At 50.5% G+C, this 23,437-nt stretch overlaps 1 protein-coding gene across 2 annotated transcripts in view; it reads left to right on the top strand.

Annotated features, from left to right (window-relative positions):
* The window catches only part of apbb1ip (amyloid beta (A4) precursor protein-binding, family B, member 1 interacting protein), a 256,190-nt gene that overhangs the window by 164,349 nt on the left and 68,404 nt on the right, over positions 1–23,437 (top strand). For both annotated transcript variants that reach the window (XM_072508444.1, XM_072508445.1), the window contains exon 7: positions 17,714–17,835. In XM_072508444.1, the coding sequence (XP_072364545.1) occupies positions 17,714–17,835 (122 nt within the window). The remainder of the gene's footprint in view (positions 1–17,713; positions 17,836–23,437) is intronic.

The raw sequence follows: 23,437 nt of genomic DNA, 5'->3' as shown, positions 1-23,437 counted from the left end.
GAGCAGACATTTGTCATGCTGATATTTGGGCTACACCAGGGTGTTACTGCACTGCAATGAGGTTGAAGAACATGCTATATAACATGGCTATGGAAAGAAATATCGGCCTATATCTATCGAGGAGAACAGAGAGGGAAGGTAAGGGGAATCTAGCAGAAGAAAAAGTATAATTGATTCACCAGAAACAAATTGAGTAGGTCTTTCCCTGAGGCTGAAACCTTTCTGATTCACTTGATGTCATTTTCCAATTTTTTAAAGCAAAATTATTGTGTGCAGATGAGGGGATTGTCTCTTTAAGGACAACATGGGTCACATGGCCTGTGTGACCAATGGTGACTCAGAGTGCGGAATCACCCCAACGGGTGGAGCTTTCTTCGGCAACTAGACATTCTGGGAGCTAGCTACAGCCAAGAGGCTGCTATATAATTCTTATTAGTAGACAACTTTAGGTGTCCATTAATGAAGTCTGTGAAAGTGCATCTTCACAGCAATATAACTGTGGTAGACGTTCCAGACTACAAAGATTCAAAAGCAATAAATACCTAGGGGTAGGTGGTTTGTATTTCAGTGAACTATGGGAGATATGTCAGATACCGTCAATCATTATCATAGAATTCATAGAATTTACAGTGCAGAAGGAGGCCATTCGGCCCATCGAGTCTGCACCGGCTCTCGGAAAGAGCGCCCTACCCAAGGTCAACACCTCCACCCTACCCCCATAACCCAGTAACCCCACCCAACACTAAGGGCAATTTTGGACACTAAGGGCAATTTATCATGGCCAATCCACCTAACTTGCACATCTTTGGACAACCATTATTATGAAGAGGTCACTAGATGCTGGGGACATATCAGTAGATTCAAAAAAAGCCAATCTGGTGCCCATATTCAAAAAGGACAGTAAATCAAACTCAAGCAACAACAGACCTGGGGCGGGATTCTCCGCAATCGGCACGATGTCCGCCGACCGGCGCCAAAAACGGCGCGAATCAGTCCGGCATCGCGCCGTCCCAAAGGTGCGGATTTCTCCGCATCTTGAGGGGCCGAGCCCTCACCTTGAGGGGCTAGGTCCGCGCCGGACCGATTTCCGCCCCGCCAGCTGGCGCGGAAATAACTTTGCCGTGCGGCGCATGCGCGGGAGCGTCAGCGGCCGCTCACGGCATCCCCGCGCATACGCAGTGGAGGGGGTCTCTTCCGCCTCCGCCATAGTGGAGACCATGGCGAAGGCGGAAGGAAAAGAGTGCCATGCGCTCCCCCCAGGACCCCGGAGCCCACCTGCGCCGCCTTGTCCCGCTGGTAAGAGAGGTGGTTTGATTCTCGCCAGCGGGACAGGTATTCCAGCAGCGGGACTTCGGCCCATCGCGGGCCGGAAAAACGCCGGGGGGGGCCCGCCAACCGGCGCGGCGCGATTCCCACCCCCGCCAAATATCCGGTGCCGGAGAATTCGGCAACCGGCAGGGGCGGGATTCACGCCAGCCCCCGGGGATTCTCCGACCCGGCGGTGGGGTCGGAGAATCCCGCCCCTTATTCCAATTTCATGTAAAATAATCATGTTGATTATTAAGGATACTGGAAGGGTCCCTTCTGCTGATTCCCTTATTTCCCCTTTCTTTATACTTGCCGTTATCATTTTTGATCCATGGATGCTTAGTGGACATGTATCTTTTTTTAAAATATATTTTATTCAAAATTTTTTGGCCAAACAAAACAATACAAAGGTTTTCCTTTTTTCAACAATAAAACAGTATAAATAACAGTGGCCGTTTTAACAAATAAATAAATAATATATAAACTAAATGGCAACTGCCATATCAAAAATAATAACTCTCCAAAAATAAAATCAAGCAATCCAATATACATAACCTGGTACAAATATCTATACACAAAGATCCCTGAGGACCCGCCCGGGCCCTCCCCCCCCCCCCCCGGTTGCTGCTGCTACCTTCCCATTTCCTTTATCGTTCTGCGAGGTAGTCAATGAACGGTTGACACCGCCTGGTGAACCTTTGAGCCGAACCCCTTAGTGCGAACTTTATCCGTTCTAGTTTTATAAACCCTGCCATGTCATTTATGCAGGTCTCCACGCCCGGGGGTTTGGCTTCCTTCCACATAAGCAATATCCTTCGCCAGGCTACTAGGGAATCAAAGGCCAAAACATCAGCCTCTCTCGCCTCCTGCACTCCCGGCTCTTCTGCAACCCCGAATATAGCCAACCCCCAGCCTGGCTCGACCCGGACCCCCACCACCTTCGAAAGCACCTTTGCCACCCCCACCCAGAACCCCTGCAGTGCCGGGTATGACCAAAACATGTGGGTGTGGTTTGCTGGGCTTCTCGAGCATCTCCCACACCTCTCCTGTACCCCTAAAAATTTACTGAGCCTTGCTCCGGTCATATGCGCCCTGTGTAAAACCTTGAATTGTATCAGGCTTTGCCTGGCGCACGAGGACTACGGGTTTACCCTACGTAGGGCATCAGCCCACAGCCCCTCCTCAATCTCTTCCCCCAGCTCTTCTTCCCATTTCCCCTTCAGCTCATCCACCATGATCTCCCCCTCGTCCCTCATTTCCCTGTATATATCCGACACCCTACCATCCCCCACCCATTTCCCTGGGATCACTCTATCTTGAATCTCCTGCATCGGGAGCTGCAGGAATTCCCTCACCTGCTGCCTCGCAAAAGCCCTCAGTTGCATGTATCGAAATTCATTCCCTTGGGGCAACCCATATTTTTCCGTCAGCGCTCCCAGACTCGCAAACGTCCTGTCTACGAACAGATCTCTCAGTTGCACAATCCCAGCTCTCTGCCATGCTCCAAATCCCCCATCCATTCTCCCCGGGACAAACCTATGGTTATTTCTTATTGGGGACCGCACCGAGGCTCCCGTCCTTCCCCTATGTCGTCTCCACTGCCCCCAAATTTTTAGTGTTGCCACCACCACTGGACTTGTGGTGTATTTCTTCGGGGAGAACGGCAACGGCGCCGTCACCATTGCTTGTAGGCTGGTTCCCTTGCAGGACGCCATCTCCAATCTCTTCCACACCGCTCCCTCCCCTTCTCCCATCCACTTACACACCATTGAGATATTGGCGGCCCAGTAGTATTCACTTAGGCTCGGTAGTGCCAGCACCCCCCTATCCCTGCTACGCTGCAAGAACCCCCTCCTCACTCTCGGGGTCTTCCCGGCCCACACAAAACTCATGACACTTTTCTCAATTCTCTGTAAAAAAGCCTTCGTGACCATCACCGGAAGGCAGTGAAACACAAAGAGGAATCTCGGGAGGACTACCATTTTGACCGCCTGCACCCGACCCACCAGTGACAGGGGCACCATGTCCCATCTCTTAAAATCCTCCTCCATCTGTTCCACCAATCTTGTTAAATTAAGCCTATGTAAGGTTCCCCAACTCCTGGCTATCTGAATCCCCAAGTACCGGAAATCCCTTGCTACCCTCCTCAGCGGTAAATCCTCTATTCCCCTGCTCTGCTCCCTCGGATGTACCACAAACAACTCACTCTTACCCATATTCAATTTGTACCCCGAAAATTCCCCAAACTCCCTGAGTGTCTGCATTATCTCAGGCATCCCCTCCACTGGGTCCGCAACATACAGCAATAAATCATCTGCATACAAGGATACCCGGTGTTCTTCTCCTCCCCATAGCACTCCCCTCCACTTCCTGGAGCCCCTCAGTGCTATGGCCAGGGGCTCAATCACCAATGCAAACAGTAACGGAGACAGGGGACACCCCTGCCTTGTCCCTCTATGAAGACGGAAGTAATCAGACCTCTGTCTGTTCGTGACCACGCTCGCCACCGGGGCCCTATACAGCAGCTGTACCCATCCGATATACCCTTCTCCAAAACCAAATCTCCTCAGCACCTCCCACAGATAATCCTACTCCACTCTGTCGAATGCTTTCTCGGCGTCCATCGTCACCACTATCTCCGCCTCCCCCTCTGGTGGGGGCATCATCATTACCCCTAGCAACCTCCGTATGTTCGTGTTCAGCTGTCTCCCCTTAACGAACCCAGTTTGATCCTCGTGGACCATCCCTGGGACACAGTCCTCTATCCTCGTCGCCATCACCTTGGCCAGGAGCTTAGCATCTACATTTAAAAGGGAAATGGGCCTGTAGGACCCACACTGCAGCGGGTCTTTTTCCTTCTTCAAAAGGAGCGATATCGTTGCCTCCGACATAGTCGGGGGCAGCTGCCCCCTTTCCCTAGCCTCATTAAAGGTTCTCGTCAAAAGCGGGACCAGTAAGTCCATATACTTCCTATAAAATTCCACCGGGAATCCGTCCGGTCCCGGGGCCTTCCCTGCCTGCATGCTCCCAATCCCTTTTACCACCTCCTCCATCTCAATCTGTGCTCCCAGTCCCACCCTCTCCTGCTCCTCCACCTTAGGGAATTCCAGCTGATCCAAGAAACACATCATTCCCTCCTTCCCTTCCGGGGGCTGAGCCTTATATAACCTCTCATAAAATGCCTTGAACACCCCGTTCACTCTCTCCGCTCCCCGTTCCATCTCTCCCTCCTCATCTCTCACCCCACCTATCTCCCTCGCTGCTCCCCTCTTCCTCAATTGGTGGGCCAGTAGCCGACTCGCCTTCTCTCCATACTCATACTGTACACCCTGTGCCCTCCTCCACTGTGCCTCTGCCTTACCCGTGGTCAGCAGGTCAAATTCCACATGTAACCTTTGTCTTTCCCTGTACAGTCCCTCCTCCGGTGCCTCCGCATATTGCCTGTCCACCCTCAGTGGACATGTATCTTTAAGTCAAACAGCAGGGGGAAGGAAGAATTCAAGAAGTTTCAACTTTGTATATGGTGCAGCTAGCTTTGGACAGCAAGACCCAGACTTCTCGGCACCCGAGAGATGGGCTGGGACTCGGTTCAGCTGGTGGCCAATGAATTGGCCAAAAGGCCATATTCTGCCCAGTAACAGTTGGTGATTTGATCCTGCCTGAGTGAAATGAGTTTCAGAGATGCAAGGATCTCAGTTTGAATCCTGAACACACAAAGAAAAGAACCTGCTTTCTCTCTCTCTCTCTCTCTCTAGCGCTCCAGAAAGGCTGTAAGTTGCTGTATTTCTGAAACAGCAGAGACCTGAATGGGTCTACAGTGAAACCATTGCATGTTGCAAACAGAGACCTGGGGCGAGATTCTCCGACCCCCCACCAGGTCGGAGAATCGCCGTGGGCCGTCGTGAATCCCGCCCCCGCCGCCCACCGAATTCTCCGAAGGGAGAAAAGTCGGCGGAGCGTCAATCGCACCGCACACCTCGGAGAATGGAACGGGTGGGCGCAAGGCAATGGACTTCGGGGCTGCCGATATTCTCCCGTCCGGATGGGCCGAAGTCCCGCCGACGTGATGACGGGTCACGTCGGCGTAAATCAAACCACCTATTAATTGGCGTCAACCAGTGCTCATGGTTGATGCCGACCAGCGTGGAGGTGGGTGACGGCCTGGGGGGTTGGCCGCTGGAGAGGCGATGGTGTGGCCGCAGTCTGTATGTGTGGGGGAGAGGTGTGTGTCGGGTTGTGTGTGCGTGAGTGCGGCGGGGGGGGGGGGGGGGGGGGGGGGTTAGAGTGGGCTGGGCTCCGGGGGAGTGCCAGGAGGGGGGGGTGAGTGCCGGGGACGGGAGGATGACTGCCAGGGAGGGGTTTGGGGGGGGGGGTCTGTGCCGGGGAGAAGGACGGGGGGGGGTCCGTGCCGGGGAGGGGGACCGGGTGGGGGGGTCCATGCTGGGGAGGGGGGGGGGTCCGTGCCGGGATGGGGGACGTGGGGGGGGGTCCGTGCCGGGGAGGGGGACGGGAGGGGTCCATGCCGGGACGGGGGACAGGGTCCGTGCCGGGGAGGGGGGGGGTCCGTGCCGGGGAGGGGGGGGGGACGGGGTCCGTGCCGGGGAGGGGGACGGGGGACGGGGTCCGTGCCGGGGAGGGGGGGTGCGAGGGCAAGTGAGGTGGTCTACCTGGCCAGGTGCCAGCCTCCAACAGTCGGACCCATGCGGTCCATACCACCTGGCTGGGGGGGGAGGAGGGGGTATGGGCAATGATGACATGTCGTCGTTCCCCGTCATACCAGGACCTCACAGACCGGGAATGCAGGAGGAGACTCCGGATGAGCCGGGAAACTGTGGCACACATCTGCCACCTGCTGGCGCACCTGTCACCGCGTGGCACTGGCGGGGGACACCCTCTCCCCGTGTCCGTCAAGGTTACGGTGGCCCTGAACTTTTATGCAACGGGGTCATTCCAGGCACCGAGTGGGGATCTGTCCGGCATATCGCAGACATCGGTGCATCGGTGCATCCGGGCAGTGACAGACGCCCTATATGCCATTGCGCACCGCTACATCCGCTTCCCTGTGGACCGGCCCAGCCAAGATGTCCGGGCCGTGGGCTTCTCTGCCGTGGCCGGGTTCCCCATGGTCCAGGGCGTGATCAATGGGATGCACATCGCCGTGCGGCCACCTGCAGATAACAGGACCGTGTTCACCAATAGGAAGGGGACCTATTCGATGAACATACAGGTGGTCTGCGACCACCGCATGATGATCCTGCACGTCTGCGCCCGTTACCCGGGCAGTGTACACGACTCCTACGTGTTGTTGCGGTCATACATCCCCGGCATGTACAAGGGACGCCATCCCCGGCTGAGGGGCTGGTTGCTGGGCGACAGGGGCTACCCATTGCGATCGTGGCTGATGACGCCTATACGGAGGCCACGCAATGAGGCGGAGAACCGCTACAATGATGCACATGTAGCGACAAGGGGAGTGATCGAGAGGTGCTTTGGTGTGCTGAAGATGCGTTTCAGGTGCCTGGACCTCTCTGGGGGCGACCTTCAGTATCGGTCAGATAGGGTCGGCCGCATCATTGTGGTGTGCTGCGTCCTGCACAATAAAGCCCAGCAGAGGGGCGATGTGCCGCAGGCAGAGGACGGCGGAGTGGAGGAGCAGCAGGAAGAGGCGTAGTCCTCCCCAGATGAGGGGGATGGGGCAATGGTCAGGGCAGACGGGCTAGACACAGGCAGGTGGCTGTCCACCGTTACCGGCTGGGCCAGCGGGCACGGGACAGGCTGATAGCCGCCCGCTTCACTGACTAGATGGGCGTGGGAATCGGGTAGTATGGCCACAGACCGCACACCATGGCAACACCCGACCACCCACAACCCCCACCCATCCACCCACCCAGCACCCTCACCCCCCTCCCCAACCCCACCCACCCCACCCGCATGCACACCACCCCCCCATTGCCGATCCACCTGCGGCACAACGGCCGGGCTCACACAGTTGCCGGTGGACGCGTGTCTATTGCAGGCCATGGAGGATGATGACAACCCGCCCTGCGATGAGCTCCTGGCTCCACATCGTTGGACTATGTCTGACCCATGGCCACAGTACCACCATCCACCCGGACCATCCCTGCATGCGGCTGTGACACTGCAGCGCACGGTCCCGTCCTCTGCCCGGGGGGATGTTGATGGCGGCCCAGGGTGAAGGGGGCAGACTCACCTGGGGCTGAGGTAAGACCACCCCTCACACCCACACTTGCGCTCAACGTACATGACACCCCCGCACACTTTGGACAGAGCACAAAGGCAGCTTCTGGAGGTGTAACATTGACTTTAATAACGAAAGGAGTTCATGCACGTGCCCTAGCTCCTAAAACCCATCTGTGCCCTGCACCCGTGCCAACGGTACAGACAGTACAGCAGAACTGGAGGTGGACTCCTGTGATTCCTGCCCTCTGACATGGGATCCCTTTGGCGGCTGTTTCCTGGGGCGTCCTGGCCTAGATGGGTCAGGCTGCGGCCCGGGCGACTGGGATGGCGAGCTGCCAGCCTGTCCTGCCCGTTGCCCACCCGATGCACCTGGGACGGAAGGGGGGGAGCCCGAGGTGTTGAGGTGTTCCGGGACCTCCCCTTCAATGGGACCCGGAACAGGCCCCAGCACCTCCTCCTCCCTCGGGGTGCCCGATGGCCCCCAGGCCTCTACATGGGTGGGGGATGCGAACGGACTGGCCATCCGACGCCCCCCCCCGACATCTGGCGCTGCCAGTCCTGGAGGCCCGTGCAGGTATTGACAAGGGTCTGCAAGTTTGCAGCCATGGAATTCAGGGAGTTGGCAATCCCTGGCTGTGACTGTGCGACGCCGGCTAGCACATGGGCAATGGCGCCGATGCCCTCAGCGATGGCCTGCCGAGACTGGGCCATGGCCTGCTGAGACTGGGCCATGGCGTTGAGCGCCTCTGCCATCTGCCGCTGGCGCTGGCTCATGGCCTCCTGTGAGAGGGCAGCCATGTCCTGTGCCACAGCGCCGCCTGCACGGAAAGCCCCAGGCCTCGAAAACCGCTCCCCATGTCTGACACCGTCGCACCCATTGCCTCCACTGCGGACGCCACCCGTGCGGTGTCGGCCTGGGTGGCACGCATGACCGGCACCACTTCCAGCTCCTGGACGCGCGTGGACTCCTCCACCTGCGACTGCAGCCGCCGCAAGCTGGCCGACACCCTCTTCGCTCGTCTCAGGTTCGGTGGTTGCATCGGACCTATGTGTGGGTGTGGTAACCCCAGGAACCCGGGATCCATCTGGGCGGCAGATGTTCGCTTGCGCCGGGCTGCCCTCCAACCGCCCGGCCCCTCTGCTGCTCCTACCTCCACCTGCTGTACCGGGACGGCTGTGTCGTGCGCACCAGTGAGTGTACCAGACGCCTCATCACTAAAGTGCCCAACCGAGGTGAGCGTCTCTGCGATGGTGGAGGGTGTTGGTGACAGCAGTGGCGTTGTGTCGTGCGCATCGTCCGACTCTGAGTCCATGGCACTTTGGGTGGGGGTTCATCTCCACCCATCCACTCTGTGTCACTGTCCGGTATTTCAGTTTCCTGGGTAGGGGTGTCCTGGGTTGTGGTTTCGTGGCTCGGCTGTGACGGGGGCTGTGGCTGCCCCTCTCGTCGCTGGGTGGCACACGCCTGCGTCGCCGCACCAGCATGAGACGGGGGCGCCGTCTCCCTGTTGCTCCAGGTCTCTCCGTCTCCCGTGGTCTCCGAGGGGCATCGTGCGGGCGGTCTGCATCTGCGGGGATGGGTGCCTCAACGTTTGCTCCTGCGATACACAATGAAGCATACATGGTTAGACACGCAGGCAGTGATCAGGTGATATGGGGGAGGGGGGATATGGGGGAGGGGAGATATGGGGGAGGGGCGATATGGTGGAGGGGGGATATGGGGATGGGCTGTCGGTGGCTCACATGCTGGTGGGCCCCCGACCTCTGCATCAGCAACCTCCCGGTCCTCAGGTCCGCCAGCCAGTTCCAGGGCCCTTCCCTCATGTTCCGTCAGTGGCCTCTCATCAGCTGGGCCTCCTCCAGTCCTCACATACTCCCTGGTGTTGTGTGCGCGCTTCTCCTGTGGGGGGTGGTGGCAAGGGTAAAAGTCAACAAATGCACAAAATCGGTTGCGCGTGTATTGCAGAGGTTAAGGTTAGGGCTGGATTCACTTGGGGAAATGGGGGAAGGCGGATATGGGGGATATGGGGGAGGGGGGATATGGGGGATATGGGAGGGGGGATATGGGGGAGGGGGATATGGGGAGGGGGATATGGGGGAGGGGGTATATGGGGAGGGGGGATATGGGGGAGGGGGATATGGGGGAGGGGGGATATGGGAAATATGGGGGAGGGAGGATATGGGGGAGGGAGGATATGGGGAGGGGGGAATATGGGGAGGGGGGAATATGGGGAGGGGGGATATGGGGGAGGGGGGATATGGGGGAGGGGGGATATGGGGAGGGGGGAATATGGGGAGGGGGGAATATGGGGAGGGGGGAATATGGGGAGGGGGGATATGGGGGAGGGGGGATATGGGGGAGGGGGGATATGGGGGAGGGGGGATATGGGGAGGGGGGATTATGGGGGAGAGGGGATATGGGGGAGGGGGGATATGGGGGAGAGGGGATATGGGGGATGGAGGATATGGGGAGGGGGGATATGGGGAGGGGGGTTATGGGGGGATATGGGGGAAGGGGGATATGGGAGGGGGATATGGGGAATATGGGGAGGGGGGATATGGGGGATATGGATATCGGGCAGGTGGGGGGGTGGCTCACTCTGGCTGCTCTGACGAGGTCGTTCACCTTCTTGTGGCACTGGGTGCCTGTCCGTGGTGTCAGGGCCACAGCGCTGACGGCCTCTGCCACCTCCCTCCACAGACACCGGCTGTGGCGTGGGGCGACTCTGTGGCCGTGTCCGGGCTACAGGGCGTCCCTCCTCTGCTCCACTGCATCCAGGAGCGCCTCAATGTCGCGGGACTGGAACCTCGGGGCTGAGCGGCGGGCGGCCATCCGGTCGGGTCTTCTGGTCGGGTGGGGGGAGCAGCGCGTCTTATGAGCCGTCACGCCGTGCATGACGCCGCACGGCGTGAACCACGTGAGCCAGCGAGGATAGCGTCACGTCGCTGCTAGCCCATTCCGGGCCGGAGACTTAGCGACGTTTGGGGCGGCGTGATGCAGGTGGGATTTGCGCCATTTCTGGCGCTGGTCGGCGGACATCGCGCCGATAACGGAGAATTTCGCCCCTGGATCTGAAAGCTTACTTTGAAGGAAGGAAGGACTTCTTAAAGACAACCATCTGAAACAAAAACTCTTTTTCCTTTTACTTATTATTTTCACCCCTCTCCTGTCTGCGTTTGTCTGTCTTGTGTGCTTGTGTAGAGGGTGGGGGGTACAAGTTAGAGTGGAGGATTAGGAATTAGATAATAGTTATCCAGTTGTATTTGCTGCATATTTCATTATATTTCATGTTATAAATAAAAAGTAATTGTGTTTACATTTACAGATGGGGTGACTGTAATTATTGGGCAGCCCAGGGCCAAAAACGTTGGGGATATTTCTAAAAATTATTGGTTAATTCACTTGTATTGTGACTACGGGTCAAGTGGGGCTAGAATTGACTGCGCACTAGCCCAGGGTGTCGTAACATAATTTGGGGCTCGGAACCGGGATCTTTGGAACCATAGACAGTGAAGTTTGAGTTACAGTATAAGTTAAAAAGAGACACGAGGTTTGTTGCAATATAACAGGATGGCTCTGGAAGCTGCTATGATTTTTCTTCAGGTGGGCAACTTGTCTTTGATTTATTTGAAAGGGCTTCGAAAAGACAAGTTACTCGAGGTGGCAGGTGAATTGAAAATAGAGGGACCAGCTAAAACTAGGAAGGTAGGGGTAACTAAAGCGATTGCTCAACATTTAAAATATGAAAGAGATACCAGAAACACAGCCCAGGTCATGGCAACGATAGGTAGAATTAGCTAATACCCAGTTACAAATGAAATAATAATTAGAGATACAACAAAAATAAAAGAAATGGAGATGGAAATGAGGAGGTTGGAATTAGAGAGAGAGGAAAAAGCATAAGAGAGCGTTCCAGCTTAAGGCCCTGGAAATTGTAGCGGAGCTGCCAAGAGTTAGAGGGGAGATTAATCCTAGAACAGAACCCAATGGCGATATGTTTAAATTTATGCAGGCCCTCCTAAAATCCGAACAGAAGGAGGTAGAAACCTTTTTGGGGGCTTTTGAAAAAATAGCAACCCAAATGGGGTGGCCAAAAGAAAAGTGGACATTACCCATGCAGAGTAAATTGTCGGGGCTGGCCAGGATGTTTAATAATAATCTATATTAGTGACACAAGTAGGCTTACATTAACACTGCAATTAAGTTACTGTGAAAAGCCCATAGTCGCCACATTCCGGCATCTGTTCGGGTACACAGAGGGAGAATTCAGAATGTCCAATTCACCTAGCAAACACGTCTTTCCGCACTTGTGAGAGGAAACTGGCGCATCCGGAGGAAACCCACGCAGACATGGGGAGAACATGCAGACTCCGCACAGACAGTGACCCAAGCCGAGAATCGAACTTTGGTCCCTGGCGCTGTGAAGCAAAAGTGCTAACCACTGTGCTACCCTGCTTTCCTGGCAGAGGTGGCGTTCAAGAATTACGACCAGATTTTTAAAAAAAGCATATTCTGGGTGCATATGAATTGTTCCCAAAACATCTGGCAAAAGTTTCAGAATCTAAGGAGAGAACCGGGACAGACGTATGCCCAATTCGAATGGATCATTCTCTTAGAGGAATTTAAGAATTTCCTATCTTCTACGATAAGAGCCCATGTTGAAGACCAGAGGGGTGATGACCACTAGACAGGCAGAAGTTATGGCTGACAATTATAAGCTGATCCGAAAATCTAAACCTTTGTTCCATCAGCTCCGTAATTTTGAAAAGGATAGGAAGTGGGAGAGTGAAAGGAAGGCAGGCAGCCAAAGTAAAGAATGGATATCATAGAATCCCTACAGTGCATAAGGACGCCATTCAGCCCATCGAGTCTACACTGATCCTTCGAATGATTACTCTACCCATGTCCACTCCCCCGTTACCCCTGTACTCTCCCATGACATAACCTGCACATCCCGGGACACTAATGGGCAATTCATCATGGCCAATTCACCTAACCCATACATCTTTGGTCTGTGGGAGGAAACTGGAGCACCCAAGGGAAACCCACACAGACAAGAGAAGAATGTAAAAACTCCACACAGACAGTGGAATTGAACCTGTGTCCCTGGTGCTGTGCGACAGCAGTGCTAACCACTGTGCCATCCCAAATAGCGGGGAATGCTCTAGGATCTCATCCTCAGACCAGGAAGGAAGGTACTGAGGGTGTGAAGGTGAGACTCGAAAACCTAGGTATTACCTTTGTAATTCGGTGGGACATATTCTTTCAACATGTTGGAAGTTGCAAGGAAAGCCCATAGGATTTGTTAGAGTTCATTAGGAGGATTTTGAAAAGGGAACCAAAGTGGAGAATACTACAGGGCAGACTGTAGCTCTAGAAAGAACTAGGAGACCTGAGATGAACACTGCTGTGAGAACAGGTGTGATGAATGTGAGAGATGAGAGAGATACTTTTGCCTAAGGGGACGATCACCCCATTAACATCAACTGATGTAGCCAGAGCTCTTAACTATTTTAAGGGACACAGGTGCTACACAAACTCTTTTACTGGAGAAAGATTTGTTTTTTTCCTCCAGGGAGTTCAATGAAAACTAAGGTATTAGTGAATGGGATAAGTGGAGATTATGGGCGGAATTTACAGGCTGTTCACGCTGCCGGGATATTCCGGTCCCACCGACGGCGCACGGGTTTCCCTGCGACGAGGGGTGCAGTCAACGGGAAATCCCATTGACAATGGCGGGACCAGAAAATCCCGCTGGTAGTCAGCCTCTGCTGCTGAAAAACACACCTTATATCCCGGTTCCATTGTGTAAAGTACAATTGGAGTGTGATTTAGTGTCAGGTCCAGTAGTTGTCGGAGTGGTTAAGAAGTTTTTTAAATTCATTTATGGGATGTGGGTATCGCTGGTTAGGCCAGCATTTATTGCCCATCCCTAGTTGCCCTTCAGAAGGTGGTAGTGAGTTGCCTTCTTGAACTGCTGCAGTCTTTGAGGTGTAGGTACACCCACAGTGCTGTTAGGGAGGGAGTTACAGGATTTTGACCCAGCGACAGTGAAGAAACAGCGATATATTTCCAAGTCAGGGTACTGAGTGACTTGGAGGGGAGCCTCCAGGTGGTGGGGTTCCCACGTATCTGCTGCTCTTGTCCTTCTAGATGGTAGTGGTTGTGGGTTTGTAAGATGCTGCCTCAGGAACTTTAGTAAGTTACTGCAGTGCATCTTGTAGCTGGTACACACGGCTGCCACTGTTCATCGGTGATGAAAGGTTTGAATGTTTGTGGAAGGGGGAGCAATCAAGCGGGCTGCTTTGTCCTGGATGGTGTTGAGCTTCTTGAGTGTTATTGGACCTGCACTCATCCAGGCAAGTGGAGAGTATTCCATTACACTTCTGACTTGTGCCTTATAGATGATGGACAGGCTTTGGGGGATCAGGAGGTGAGCCAGAGCTTTGACAAAGGATCATCTGAACTCGAAACGTTAGCTCTTTTCTCTCCGTACAGATGCTGCCAGACCTGCTGTGATTTTCCAGCATTTTCTCTTTGGTTTCAGATTCCAGCATCCATAGTAATTTGCTTTTATGCTTATGTCCCAAGTAGTGGCTGGTGTGCCTAACTGTGTGGATGATTTGGTAGTGTTTAGTGACACAAGGAAAGAACATATGGAGCAATTGGAGGAGCTATTCCGACAACTGGAGTTGGCCAGGCTAGTAATCAATTTGGGAAAAAGCAGGTTTGCCAAGGCAAAAGTCACCTGTTTAGGTCATGTAGTAGGACAGGGGCAAGGAATGCCCAGAACGGCCAAAGTGAGGGCATTGACTTTCCCATTCCCAAAACAAAACGGGAAACAATGAGGTTCCTGGGGATGTGTGGATTCTATAGAGGAAGTAAATTTGTACTGAACTTCATACCACAGCAGTACCTTTAACCAATGTGTTGGGGAAGCAAGTGAAAATGGCGGGGCCACAGACTGCCAAGGGGCGTTTGAGAAGTTGAGGGAAATTTTAATAAACGAACCGATGCTGGCCGCCCCGGATTTGTACAGATCATTTCAAATAGCCACATATGCCAGTGACCTGGTGGTAGGGGTAGTGCTGCTACAAGACAACGATGCAGGAATAGAGAAATCTGTGGGATATTTTTTTTAAAAACTAAGCCCTTGCAAAAGAAAGTATTCCACCATTGAAAAGGAAGCCTTCGCATTGCTACTAGCCCTTCAGCACTTTGAAGTATATGTCTGGCATGACAATAAACATATCTCAGTTTATACCGACCATAATCCACTTGCATTTATAGAGAGGTTTTAAACCCTGAATGTAAGAATATTCCGTTGAGGTTTATTATTACAACAGTTCAATGTTAAATCTGTACACATCCCTGGAAAGGATATGTGATTATCAAATGGGGCTGGAATTGACCACACACTAGCCAGGGTGTCTTAACAATACAGTTGAACTTATCTGTCCAATCTATACTTAATTAACAGCAATAAACATGGATACTGACTTCTTTGATGAAATGACATCCAAGATGAGCTATAATAAGCAAATGAAATGTCATTCCTAGAGTTTCAGAAGCCAATGAATCAAGTTTCACGTAGAATGTTGTTAGTTAAGCTAAAGCTGCAGGAATTCAGGACAAATCTTTAGTATGTATAAGATGTTGATGAAAGCATAGAAAACAACAGATATTTGTTTGAGGAGGTATGTTGGGATAGAGGTAGGGACTCATTGGGGTATCCCCAGGATCTGTGCCGATGATATGAAATTAAGAGAGGCAGTCAAATTGAGGTGGTAGGTCAGAGGTTACAGCATGAATTATACAAAATATGTAACTAGGCAGATAATGAATTTTATCACAGTAAAATGTTGGGCTGGATTTTCAACACTGCAAAATTTCTTGGGAGGCAGGAGGATTTGTAAAACGATGGCAGAGAGAGTTGGGAGGGCCTGCATTCAGCCTCAACAATATCAGTGAGCAAATTCCTGAATGGTGCCAGTGTACCTGAGATATATGTAACTTGGAGCTGCTACTGATTCTGTATGCTCCTCAATGGTAGTCTTTTTGTAAGGACAACGGAAAGTCCACATCGAGTAGCTCAAAACAAACAAACTTACTTTATTTTACAATTACTAGTATATACAGCTCCAGTAGTTCCTACTGGGTCTTCTCTCTTGCTGTGCCTAAACTGGCTAACTTTATATATGGTACAATTATACATCCTTTAACGGGGTGCTTGCATTCTGCAAGGGTCACAGGAAAGTTAATTGTTCCCACCATAGGCTACTTGTGGGTTATAACAAGTCTGTAGAGATTTCTTGGTATAAGACATCCCCAAACTATCTATGTGTTGTGCTCTGAGAGGTGGGGGTGCACACATTCACTCTCCTGAAGTATGTAATATATAATAATCTTATTGTCACAAGTATGCTTACATTAACACTGCAATGAGGTTATCGTGAAAATCCTCTAGTCGCCACATTCCAGCCCCTGTTCAGGTACACAGAGGGAGAATTCAGATAATGTCCAAATTACCTAACAGCATGTCTTTCGGGACTTGTGGGAGGAAACCGGAGCACCCGGAGGAAACCCATACAGACACAAGGAGAACGTGCAGACTCCGCACAGCCAGTGACCCAAGCCGGGAATTGAACCTGGATCCCTGGCGCTATGAAGCTACCGTGCTAACCACTGTGCTACCGTGCCACCCCCACAATATAATCCCCTAAAGTTTAAATCATGAAGCAACTGAATAGAAGCCATGATAATAATAGGCCTTTGATAAATATTACCTATTAAAATGAAATTCTCTTCCAATTTAAGTGGAGTCATTACCCAGAGCAAATCTCTTAATGAAACCTTGGTGCCAAGGTGAGTATCTTGTAGGATGATTTTATCATATTAACTCACAAAGAAAAGGAAAGTAACCTAATTGGCCAAGAGTTGCATCATAATTTTGTTGAACATACTGCATCAAATGTATTATTTTTAATATTGACAGAGTCACCTCATGGTTCTGATGGATCTAGCAGCCCAGAGGGGATGAATTCATAACCCCACAAGAGCATTTTCAAAGTCTGATGAAACCATCTGGTACTACTTGAAGAAATACATAACAGCATTTATCTAAGATCAGCGCGGTAAAGACGTCACAAAACATCACAATGGCCCTATAAACACACAGGCACTTGATGAATGAGTCATTGTAATATGGGGATGAGGGGAAGAAATCTGACCGTAAAATGATTTTCAATTACAATTACTGTCTCAAGATTGTTTGATCTTAGGATGGAATCGATCTCACAGCATTAACCTGAGACATTTACACTGCAATTATCTTGGACAGCTTTGTGTCCAAACAGTCTTTTGAAGTGCACTTCATGTTAATAGTAAAGCTGACTATAACCTTAATCCCCTCCGTCATTATTTTCTTCCAATTTTTTTGATAAATCAGGAGTAGGAATTGTTCAGGTTGCTGTGCGTTGCATCAACATAAATGTATTCAGAAAGTAATTGTGGCCAAAAATACGTACAGCAACCAGAATTGCCTTTTCTCTGTAATTACCAGTACTTGATATATTGTAAGGTGTTAGACCTTAATTTGTATGGAAATGAATTTGCGACAACTCAGACTTATCTACACTTTGCTCATTCTCATTTGATCAGCATTCTAAAAACTAACACTCAGATGGGTGTTTTCACTCATTATAACCACAATACTTCATGGAGGAATGGGCTAACATGCAGCTGAGCAGAGTGCAGATTTGCCACCTTAATACCATAATATAAAATGTCAATTATATTATATTAGTCAATCGCCATCACTTTGCTTGTGGACCCTGCCACGCGGAACTATATTTATACATGATGCTCAGGAATTGAGTAGGTGCGTTGCAAACTTCTTGATTCAGGGAAAATTAAGTAGAATTTCATCCAAGTTGCCCTTTGAGTCATCTTACACCTGTGATCCAATCACTTCAGAAAAAAATGAATTACTTTTGAAGTATAATGAATGTATGTGAGCAACACGCCTGCCATTTTGCACCCAGAATTCCCATAAATCAGGATGAGATCATGGGATCAGTGGATGTGCATCTGATGGTACTAGTTGAGGGAGGAATGTTGCATTTTTGATTGCAGCGTATTATCTTATTGTTTTGTGGGAATATTTTTAAAGCTCTGACCTTCGGATTTTTTCCTTTTGTTCAGAGAGATTTCTGGAAGACCACGAGAACTTGGTGGAGACTCTGTCACATTGGACACGAGACAGTGAAAACACACTTCTGTTTGTTGAACGAAAAGAGAAGTACGCTGTCTTTACAAATCCCCAGGTGAGCAAAAGAAATAAAAACAAACCAGTTGAATGGTTGTCAATCCATCGGATGGGGAACAGACTAGGGGAGGCTGCAGGAGCAGAGGGTGGGAAGGAGGTTTCGATCTGGGGGAGGGATGGGGATTCGATCTAAATCGGGCTTGCTATCCAGGGAGAGAGGTGGGGCCAATAGATCGAAGGCCTGAGGGCTATGACAGCGAGGGAGGCCATCAAAGGCCTCAGTTCAGATAAGAGGCTTGGATGGGAAACAAATCAGAAGCCTCAGGTGAGGATCAGAGGCTTCGGGTGGGATTTGGGGGGGGGGGGGGGGGGGGGGTGGAGAGGAGGGGGGGGAGAGGTGGTAGTGGTGGAGATCAGGGGCGGGGCGGAAATCAGTCCGGCGCGGGCCTAGCCCCTCGAGGTTAGGGCTCGGCCGCTCAAGGGGCGGAGGATTCCGCACCTTTGGGGCGGCGCGATGCCGGTCTGATTCGCGCCATTTTTGGCGCCGGTTGGTGGACATCGCGCCGATTGCAGAGAATCCCGCCCCAGATTTTTAACTTCCTGTCTGATCTAAAACTGTTATTTTTTTGATGGTTAAAATCCCTGACATCACCGCAACCTCTTGACCACAAGAGGCTTTTGACATTCAATGCCATTATCATAGCTGAAACCCCACAATCAACATCAAAGGGATTACCATTGACCAGAAACTTAACTGAGCGTCCGTGAGCAGGCTATCGCTGAGTAAGTGCTGTTTGACAGCACTGTTCATGACCCATTCCATCGCTTTACTGATGATCGAGAGTAGACTGATGGGGCGGTAATTGGTCCCCATTTGGAGTATTGTGAGCAGTTTTGGGCCCCATATCTGAGGAAGGATGTGCTGGCCTTGGAAAGGGCCCAGAGGAGGTTCACAAGAATGATCCCCTGGAATGAAAAACTTGTCGTATGAGGAACGGTTGAGGATTCTGGATCTGTACTCGTTGGAGTTTAGGAGAATGAGGGGGGTCTTATTGAAACTTACAGGATACATGCACGGCGTGGATAGAGTGGACGTGGAGATGATGTTTCCACTTGTAGGAAAAACTAGAACCAGAGGACACCATCTCAGATTAAAGGGACGATCCTTTAAAACAGAGATGGGGAGGAATTTCTTCAGCCAGAGGGTGATGAATCTGTGGAACTCTTTGCCTCAGAAGGCTGTGGAGGCCAAATCACTGAGTGTCTTTAAAATAGAGATAGATAGGTTCTTGATTAATAAGGGGATCAGGGGTTATAGGGAGAAGGCAGGAGAATGGGGATGAGAAAAACATCAGCCATGATTGAATGGCGGAGCAGACTTGATGGGCCTAGTGGCCTAATTCTGCTCCTATTTCTTATGGTCAGGTTGGATTTGTCCTGTTTCTTGTGTACAGGACATAGCTGACAATTTTCCACATTGCCGAGGAGTGCTACAACATTGTTGTAGCAGTACTGAAGCAGCTTGGCTAGGGGCAAGGCAAGTTGTGGAGCACAAGACTTCAGTATTATTGCTGGAATATCGTCAAGCCCCACAGTATTTTCAGTATCCAGTGCCTTCAGCCATTTCTTGATATCACTTGGAGTGAAGGGTAGTGGCTGAAGATTAACATCTGTGATGCTGGGGACTCTGGAGGAGGCCAAAATGGATCATCCACTCAGCACCTCTGGCTGAAGATTGACCCTCCATCATTAAGAATGGGGACATTTGTGGAGCTTCCTTCTCCAGTGAATTGTTCAATTGTTCATTACCATTCACGGTTTGATGTTTCAGGACTACAGAGCTTAAATCTGTTGATTGTGGGATTGCTTAGCTCTGAATATTACTTCTGCTTATGTTGTTTAGACAAGTAGTCCTGTGTTGTAACTTCACCAGGTCGACACCTCATTTTTCGATATGCCTGATGTTGCTCCTGGCATGCTCTCCTGCACACTTCATTGAACCAGGGTTGATCCTCTAGCTTGGTGGTAATGATAGAGTGGGGGATATGCCAGACCATGGAGTTACAGATTGTGGTTGAGTACAATTCTGCTGCTGTTGATGGCCCACAGCACCTCATGGATGCCCAGTTTTGAGTTGCTTGATCTGTTCGAAATCTATGCCATTTAGCAAGTGGTAGTGCCATACAACATGATGGAGGGTATCCTCAATGTGAAGACGGGACTTTGCTTCCAGAAGGACTGTGCAGTGATCACGCTTACTGATACTGTCATGGATAAATGCACTAATGGGAGTCAGTTGGTGAGGATGGGGGTGAGGTCTAGTATGTTTTTCCCTTTGTTGCTTCCATCACCATTGCCTCAGTCCCAGTCGAGCAGCTATGTCTTTCAGGACTTGGCCAGTTCAGTCAGTAGTGGTGCTACCGACATTGAAGTCCCCTACCCAGAGTAAACTCTGCATCCTTGCCACCCTCAGGTCTTCCTCCAAGTGGTATTCAACATGGAGGAGTACTGATTCATCAGCTGAGTAAGGATGGTAACCAGCAGGATGTTTCCTTGCCCATCTTTGACCTGGTGCCTTGAGACTTCATGGGGTCCAGAATCGATGTTCAGGACTTCCAGGGTAACTCCCTCCCGATTGTATACCACTGTGTCGCCACCTCTGCTGGGTCTGTCCTGCAAGTAGCACAGGACATTCTCAGGAATGGTGATAGTTGTGTCTGAGACATTGTAAGGTATGATTCTATGAGCATTACCATGCAGACAGCTCTCCAAATTTTGGCACAAGCCCCCAGATATTAGTAAGGAGGACTTTGCAGGGTCAACAGGGTTGGGTTTGCCGTAGTAGTTTCCGGTGCCTTGGTCGATGCCAAGTGGTCTGTCCGGTTTCATTCCTTTTGGTTCCATCTGTAACAGTGACCCTCTCAGCACTTACCATGTCAAGTGCCCTCAGGATCTTGTATGTCTCAATGAGATCACCTCTCATTATTCTAAATGCCAATGGATTCAGGCTTAACCTGTCCAACCTTTCCTCACAGTGATATCCTTTCTTAAGTAAGGAGACCAAAACTGCACACGATACCCAGATGTGGTCTCACCCCTGTAAACTGTACCAAAACTTATACCCGATTGTCCTTGCAATAAATGTCACCATTCTTTTTGCCTTCTTAATCACTTGTACCTGCATACTGAACTTTTGTTATTCATGTACCAATACATCCAAATCCCTTTGTACACAGAGCTCTGAAATCTCTCTCCATTTAAATAATAAGCTGCTTTTCTATTCTTCCTGCCAAAGTGGACACGTTCATACTTGCCCGCATTTTATTCCATCTGCCATATTTTTGCCCATTCACTTAACCTGTGTATGTCCCTTTGCAGACTCTCTACTTCCTCTTGAAAACTTTTTTCCTACCTATCTTGGTGCCATCAGCAAATTTGCCCCTTCATCCAAGTCATTGACATATATTGTAAATAGTTGAGGCCCCAGCACTAATCCCTGTGGCACTCCACTAGTTACAGCTTGTCGACTCAAAAATGGCCCATTTATCCCTCATCTCTGTTTCCTGTTTACTAACCAATCTTCTATCCGTGCTAAAACGGTAACCCCTATATCATGAGCTCTTATTTTTTATAACAACTATTAATGTGGCACTTATCAAATGCCCTTTGGAAATCCAAGTACATCATGCTTGCAAGTTCCTCTTTATCCACCTTGTTTGTTACACTCTCAAAGAACTCTAATAAATTAGTCAAACACGATTTCCCTTTCTCAAAACCATGATGACTCTGCCTGATTGCATTTTCTAAGTGCCTTGCTATAACCTCCTTAATAATAGATTCTAGCATTTTCCGTTGACGGAAGTTAGGCTAACTGGCCTGTAATGTTCTACTTTCCGTCTCCCTCCTTTCTTGAATATGGGAGTTATATTTGCTATTTTCCAATCTGATGGGACCTTTCACGAATCTAGGAAATTCTGGAAAATTACAACCATTGCATCTCAGCAGCCATTTCTTTTAAGACCCTAGATGCAGGCCATCAGGTCCTGGGGACTTGTCAGTGAGATGAGATCTTTCATAACCACCTGGTCATGCCTTGATTTAACACCTTACCAGAAAGAAGGCACCTCTGACAGTACTGCTTGAGTGTCAACCTTATTTGTTTTGTGCTCAAGCCCAGCAGTGGGACTTGAAATGTGACAGGTGTAAAGGTAGGGTTGCAGTGAAGGCGGTGGTGTAGGGTGGAAGTAAGAGTTACATGTTTGCACCACCCAAAACTTATAAATCAGAATGGATTGAAGGATAACGCAATAGTGGGATATGAGAAGGAGGATTGGCTAAAGGGATATCCTCAGTTTTGATAGTTTGAATCTCGCTACTAGTTTTGACCTCAGTTATGGCTGTTCCATTGATGGAGAGCACCGTCCCCTCTATCGGGGTGAGGACATGGAACCATGCCTGCCAACCTGGCTGGTTAGCTGCTGTTGCTGCCTGTGGTTGTGTGTCACCATAGCCTGCAAAAGGGTGGGAATTGTGTCAGTGAGTGTGGCCAATGTGTCTAAGTGACGTAGTGTCGTGGTTTAATTTATAGCTGTGAGATGTGGTTGTGAGGCTTGAAGCTTCGCAAAGTGCATGAGGGTGAGATGAACCCATGACTGTAGAAGTGTGAGTCATGATTGATATTGTTCAAAAGTGAGTGAAGGGAATGGTGGTGAATTAAGCAGTATGTGAGGCCAGTGGCTCAGTTGTAAGGATAGGTAGAAACATTCACTAACCTTGACCATTTGTGCGAGATCATTCAGCTTCTTTTGGCGCTGCATTCAGGTCCTCAGGGATACACTATTGGTGTTGACTGTGACAAATATCGATTCCCACTGCCTTTGCCGTATCTGTCTAGAAGGCCTTCTGTTCTCCTTTCAATTGAGGATGTCCCTTCTCGTGTTCACCTTCTGCATCAAGGTCAACATTGCTCTGTTGGAGAACCCTGGAACCCAAGCTTTGCCATGTTGTGCCATTTTTGTGTATTTCCCAGGGTAAACACACTCATGGGATGCGATTTAAAGAAGAAGAAGAACAATACAGCACAGGAACAGGCCCTTCGGCCCTCCAAGCCTGCACCGATCACGAGTCCTATCTAGACCAACCGCCTGTATACTTCTATACCCTGTCTGTTCATGTGCCTATCCAGATAAGTCTTAAAGGTCGCTAACGTATCTGCCTCAACCACCTCACTTGACAGTGCATTCCGGGCCAACACCACCCTCTGTGTAAGAACCTTTCCCCGCACATCTCCACTGAACCTTTCCCCCCTCACCTTGAACTTGTGCCCCCTTGTAATTTTTAACTCTACCTTGGGAAAAAGCCTCCAACTGTTCACTCTATCTATACCTCTAATAATTTTATAAACTTCTATCAGGTTGCCTCCCTCTCTCTAGGGAGAACAATCCCAGTTTATTCAATCTCTCCTCATAGCTGATACCCTCCATACCAGGCAACATCCTGGTAAACCTTTTCTGTACTCTCTCCAAAGCCTTCACGTCCTTCTGGTGACCAGAATTGGGCACTGTATTCCAAATATGGTCTAACCCAACATTCTATATAACTGTAACATAATTTTCGAGCTTTTATACTCTATGCTCCGTCCTATGAAGGCAAGCATGCCA

This window comes from Scyliorhinus torazame, chromosome 6, assembly GCF_047496885.1.
Source record: "Scyliorhinus torazame isolate Kashiwa2021f chromosome 6, sScyTor2.1, whole genome shotgun sequence".
Classification (NCBI taxonomy): domain Eukaryota; kingdom Metazoa; phylum Chordata; class Chondrichthyes; order Carcharhiniformes; family Scyliorhinidae; genus Scyliorhinus; species Scyliorhinus torazame.
Note: the sequence above shows the minus strand (reverse complement) of the source record. Positions and strands in the feature narration are given on the sequence as shown.